This window comes from Cynara cardunculus (genome assembly GCF_001531365.2).
Source record: "Cynara cardunculus var. scolymus isolate 2C chromosome LG 3, CcrdV1, whole genome shotgun sequence".
NCBI lineage: Eukaryota > Viridiplantae > Streptophyta > Magnoliopsida > Asterales > Asteraceae > Cynara > Cynara cardunculus.
Window position 1 is genome coordinate 34,121,756 of NC_037530.1, and position 6,435 is coordinate 34,128,190.

Below are 6,435 nucleotides of genomic sequence, written 5' to 3' on the forward strand. Positions count from 1 at the left end.
GCCTTTTTTATATATTTCTAATTCCAATATAGATGATACATATGTATCATGACTTGGGATCATGTGAGACCAAGAGTTTTTCATGAGAGCCGTAAGACCAATTCTCAACCCTTGGATTAGATCTACAATATGACAATCTGAACATTCATAAACGCCATGAGACTTCTTAATGATCACAAAATTGCCACCGTGCAACTTTAGACCATTAGATCATTAGCTTATAAAGTTGATCAATGAACATAAATTGGTCTTACGGGTCTCGCGAAAAACTCTTGGTCTCATGTGAACCCAACCATATGTATCATTTTATGTACTTAACTGATAATAATATGAAAAACAAAATTAGAAAATTTGCATACATAAACACAACATTACCATCTCTTATCAGTATTAGAAAATAATTATATTTATTTCCAACAATTTGCCATATTTTGACTTGCCTTTGTAATTTATCTTTCGTCTTGACAAATCCCATGTTAGGATTCAAAATATACATCTAAATCTACACATATACAGAGAGCATAATATATAAAAGTATATATAGCTCGATCGACACCAGATAATTAAAAGAATTTCAAGATCTTAGTTGGCTCGTAGTCGTTTATGGATGAGTGCCCGAGTCTGTTTCCATAGCTTGTGTGCTTCAGAATCATCATTCGCAAGCGTTGAACAACGGCTCTCATTACAATCTACAAAATATCTCCCACTCATCCCTTCTGTTTTCGAGTTCAGAGCTACATAGCATGTGGTTGATGCGCCTTGTGATGTTGATTTCAACAACTTAGAAGCAACGAAGAACAGAGAATCTGGAAAACACCAAAGATGATTTTAGCGTTTGATGTTTGTGTTTCTTGTAACATGATCGGATTGAGTAGTATCTAAAAAAATCAACCCAGTAAATCCTACATAAAATAGGGCCAGGGTGGGACCTACACAAATTTGTGCGTGGTTATTGAAGCATACCTGTGATAACGCCTTTGTGATCCCTGATGATTCCAGTCTTCACTATCCCTGGATGTACTGCATTGATTGTTACATTTGCATTTCTTTCCTGTCATTTGATCCCAAAATCAAACAAAAACCTGAATCAGATCAAGATCGATAATTTACATGCATCAAGGGTTGTGACATAAATACCATGTTTAGGAACACGTGTACCTTAATTTGTCTTGCAATTTCATTAGCATGCATTATGTTGGCCAACTTCGATTGGGCATATGCTCGTGTTGCGTTATAACTGTATCAAACGTGCATACATTAGAACGCGAATAGCTACGACATAAATTACGACGAGAGTCTTATATATAACTTGAATCCTAGAGCATGATTGAACCTTTATTGCAAACGATAAAAAGATCTGGCACATACTATTTTGGTTGGAGCATTCGGTTGAAACTGAAGTGGTCTTTATTCACCCAACCATGAATCACCGACGAAACATTCACTATTCTTCCTTGGACTCCGGTTTGCGTTGCAGTTTCTATCATTTTCTCTAACAGTAGTTCCGTTAATAGAAAATGACCTATTTAGATCAAAAAAAAAATTATAATTAGATGATTTCTAATCAAAAAGGCAATTTCGACTCAAGCCATATATGTACAAATGTACCAAATAAACTTATATTTTATTGTTAACAGATCTAATATATACAGCATTCTGAATCGTTTTATTCAAGATAAATAGAAACACCCTTGTAGCTCATTCTAAAAATTACACATTTTATTTTGTTACCCAGCTCTAATATTTGAGAAAAGTGGGGTGAAAATAGAAACCATTTAACAAACCACACGGACGAAAATCGTAATTTACTCTATATTATAGTAAAGCAAAAAAAAAGGAAAAAGACAAACAAAATAAAATGACCAAAATACCCTTAAATTAACTAAGGTGTCGTTTACCAAATGTTTACCCGGGTAAGCGTTTACCAAATCACTTTAATTTATCGGATGAATATGACAATGACTAAAAATCTTACCCGGTAAGAGCAAAGGCAAGAATCGAGAGTCTTACTCGGTAAGTGAGGACGGAGACTCTTACTACGGTTGGTGCTTACCGAGATAAATTGTTGCATACAATGCGTTTTAGTGAATAAAATCTTATCCGGTAAGTAATCGGTAATGTTGAATTTTACCGGTAAGTGCTTACCGAATAAGTGTTTAGGTAAACGGCCCATAACATTTTAACTAGAGTTAGTTAGAGGGACCAAAAATAAAATAAATTAAAATAGCAACCATAATTACCAAAACTACAATTAATTTAAAATAAAAATCAAATTAATGAAAAAAAAAAACTAAAAATATAATTTACTGTTAATATTTTAAATGAAATAGTGGTTGGAGAACCAGTCGAAATGCATCAACCCATCCACTATCTATCGATGCGACATTAGTTGACCTTTGCTTTTCACCTCTATTTCTCCATATTTACTTGCTTTTACTTTTTTAAAACAAATATAAAATATTGTTATATATATATATATATATATATATATAATATTAATAATTTAATCATCAATCAAAAACCTAAAATGTTATTTGATGTAAAATCCATCGATTTTATCAATCATAATCAATGCCACTAATATTTTATAAATACCTATATTTGGTGATGACACGGTACGATACACAAATGTCACTAAAGTTGAATCAGATCAGATGTTAAATACATTCTTATTATAAGAATGAATCATTTAAGCATATTTAACTAAAGATGAATGATCATGTGAGAATGAAAATTATGATGGAATCATAAGAAGATATATGAATTATCGATCACTTTTAATCTCATGCCAACTCTTATATACTGCACTTTAGAAGGGAATTGATCCGCTGCATATCGATGCACTTTATTAGTATTGACATTCAATTGTGATTGATCTAAAGGTGGAGATCTGTTATTAGGTTTTGCACGGTAACTTCCCTTTTCACCATAAGTCAACCCTTTAATTAGATATATACTATGTTTATATATGGATCCACATATATAAAGCTTATATTATATTTATTGAAAAAATGTATATAATATATAAATATAATTTTATACGATAATTTTTGGAGGGAAACATTATACGTAAAGAGCTTTTAACAGTTGTATTTATGGGTATTGAATGAAGAGGTTACCCAAATAATTTGTAGCAAAAGTCATCTCAAATTTGTCCTCTGAGAACTCCAATTTCTGAGAAAATTTTCCTGCATTATTTCTATAAAGAAAAAAAGAACATGTATCCATAATTAGTAGCATATATACACAAATATCAAGAATTTTCAAAATTTGCATACTCAAACAAACATGCATGCAAAACCTTACATGAGAATATTAAGAGGTAGCCCGAGAAACAAAAATTCTGAACAGAATTTTTTGATAGAAGCAAATGAACTTAAATCAATCTCTAGAATTATGATCTCTGCTTTCGGGTGTTCTTTTTGTATATTTTCTTTCACTTGTGCTGCTTTCCGTAGATCTCTTGCCGGGATCACAATCCTCACGCCTCTCTTTGCCAACACGCGGGCTGTCTCAGCACCAATTCCAGATGTAGCCCCTTTAATTAAAAATACAAAACAATTAGATTAATACACATATTGTTATCCATAAAACAAATATTGTACATTAATTAATGTTTTCTTTTGGAATAATTTTTCTCTAAAATCAAATAATATAATTTTTCTACTACAAAACACAAAAATAAAACCATTAATACAAGAATATATATATATATAAAAGATGGTGAAAACAACGTAAACTTAGAAAAGGAAATATGTAAGAAAAAGAATTATAAAAGGGAGAACATGATTGTGATTTTGTCATGGGGATTGTCTGGAAAGCAGTGATATTGTGTCAACCAATGAAAAAAGTTATTCATGAAAGACAAAACCATTTTTTGCTCAACATGGAAATGAGGTGGGTCCCATTTTCTTTTTTATAAATTTATTATATATATATATATATACATATATATATATATATATATACATACATATATATATATATATATCCTTATTTCTTTAAAATAAATATGTCATCACCATGCAGATATTCTTTTAGTGGTTGGATTTGGGTGAGAAATTATGTGGTTTTGGAATTTTTGTCACAAAGCATCAGTGGCACCTCCTCCATCCTCATAATTCCCTCAAACCCTACCACATTCTTCTCTATCATTCAAACAATATTTCATCTCATGAAATTTTGATTTCAATTGTCAGTCCATAACTAACCATAAGGGTAGTGTTTGATTGGTTTGAGCTTGGCTTCAAAGGTCAAAAGTATCAGGAGGTCAAAGGTTCAAATCCAAGGATAAATAAAAGTCCATTTATGGCCACGAAGGTTTAAATGCGGTGACTTTAGGCTATCTGCAAAGCAGATGTTCGTCCTGGGATTAGTCGGCTCGCATAACGGGTTGAATATCCAGGTTAATCAAAAAAAAATTGTCATTCCATAACTAAGTTTTGAAATCAAACCATTTTGAAATCGAACGATAACTACATCAGCAGACGAATCAAACAGTAACAACTTACTGAAAAACAAATCAAATCCGGAAACGTGAATTCAGATTCTAACTTGGAAATTCCAAATCATGCCATGATTTCATGAACGATAATCAATAGCAAGAAGAGATCAGAGGAAGATTTGCATTGCTTCTCATACATACATATGTGTGTACGTGTGTATATATATATATATATAGATATAGATATAGATATAGATATAGATATAGGATCATGTGAGAAGACAATCCACTTGCGAGAAGTGTGAGAAGGTCAGATCACATCCAATCATTCTAAAGGTAAAATCAGAAACGATTGAATGGATCCAAAAGGACGCGTCCGACTTGGTCTGTAGCATGAAAACTCGACCGTGCGATGGCTGCTCAACACAATGTGTTTGCCATTGTATCACATGTGTTTTAGCTCTTCTCACACTTATCGTAAGTCGAACGTCTTTAGGTCTGAAACCGCCTCTGTATGTATGTATGTATGCATGTATGTATGTAATGAATGTTAGCCATGGAAGGAGAGAGAAGAAACGAAAGAAAAATACCAGTGACGATAGCAGTGAGATTAGGAGGAAGGGAAGAACAGTGTTCCGTAACTTGTTCAGCAGTTGACTTAGATCCATACCCGCTTTGACCTGCGATCCCAGCCAAGTACCTCACAGTTCCCTTCATGTCTGGCTTACACCTTATCACAACCTTCCACACCAATATTAAAACACACATACAAATATATATGGTGAGTTTCAACATTCTCCTACACCATGGTCCACCATAAGCTGGTGGTCTTCACCAATAAGATAGAGAGAGAGAGAGAGAGGGCAAGTCAAATATTTGACTTGTCTTGGAGGCTTTATTGCTTAGATGAGTTATTTGAAAACGAAGCAAATGATTCATAATGTTGGTTTTCTTTCCACTTGTTCATTATTATTGTCTTCTATCGTCTTCCGACTCACTTTCATCAAACATGCGTGCGTCGTGGCATCCCACATAACATAACTTACCAAACTCCATTCATACCTTTTTTAGAGTCACACTGGAATAAGGTAAGTTTTGATTCTGGTTTTTTTTCACTGTATCAATTAACCGAATAGCAGATTATACTGGCATTTTAGATAGCAAATTATACTGATAATAAAATATACTGGATTTATTTAATTCGAGAGAAAAAGAAAAAATGTTATGAGGAAATAATGAAATTGTGTTAGGCCATGCACCAACCATGGAAATGATTAGGGAGAAGAAATGGAGAAAAAGGTGGTGCCCCATAAACAACCGCGTAACATCCACACTCATTTGTTTCTTCTCTCTCACACGTGCACATCTACATGAAATCCCTATTCCTAATAAGTTTGTCTTTTCCTTTTTCCACCCGTTTGATGATAACTATTTTTTAACCGTAAGGATGGTGTCTGATTGGTTTAAGTTTGGCTTTAAAGGTTAAAAGTACCGTCAGGTTTTAGATTCAAATCCAAGGAGGAATAAAAATCTCATTGTAGCCACGGTCCCACGGAGGTTCAAATACGATGACTCCAGGCTATCTGCAAAACAGGTGGTCGTCATGGGATTAGTTGATTCACATAACGGGTTGGATATCCAGATTAATAAAAAAAAATATTTTTTATTAAATAATATTGTAAATAAATTATTTGGATAAAAGTTGATTTCGATAATCTTGGTCACAAGATTCGTCCTCAAAGATGTCAATGTAAATAGATATTTTTAAACTCACTCAACAACTGAGGCTAACGTGAGAGTTCAAGATTAAACCGAATGTCTGTTTTGGGCATTTTGTTGGTCAGTATTTTTTTTATTAATTAACATTGTAGAATAAATTATGAAGTTTTATGTTTCAAGTTTTGAAAAGAAATCTGAGGACAAAAGTGCTTTTGGTGCCTTACTTCTCCTTTCTTGTCTTCATGGTCCAAAATTTCCACCTTCTTTTTGTG

The 6,435-nt window shown here is 33.0% G+C and overlaps 1 protein-coding gene across 1 annotated transcript; it reads right to left on the bottom strand.

Moving 5' to 3' along the window:
- Positions 1–405: 405 nt before the first annotated feature.
- LOC112509534 (short-chain dehydrogenase TIC 32, chloroplastic) lies at positions 406–5,230 on the bottom strand. Its single transcript, XM_025114536.1, has 7 exons — positions 5,035–5,230; positions 3,307–3,538; positions 3,120–3,199; positions 1,369–1,522; positions 1,159–1,237; positions 964–1,051; positions 406–806 (listed from the first exon to the last, which is right to left on the bottom strand). Exons 1-7 carry the CDS (start codon positions 5,210–5,212, stop codon positions 583–585), a joined length of 1,035 nt encoding a protein of 344 aa, XP_024970304.1. The 5' UTR covers positions 5,213–5,230; the 3' UTR covers positions 406–582.
- Positions 5,231–6,435: the final 1,205 nt, after the last annotated feature.

Coding starts and splice junctions, on each gene's coding strand:
- LOC112509534 (XM_025114536.1), bottom strand. CDS start 5,212: ATGTGTGTTTTAATATTGGTGTGGAAGGTTGTGATAAGGTGTAAGCCA. Junction 1,238..1,368: donor CGAATGCTCCAACCAAAATA/GTATGTGCCAGA, acceptor CGTTTGATACAG/TTATAACGCAACACGAGCAT. Junction 1,052..1,158: donor AAATTGCAAGACAAATTAAG/GTACACGTGTTC, acceptor ATCAAATGACAG/GAAAGAAATGCAAATGTAAC.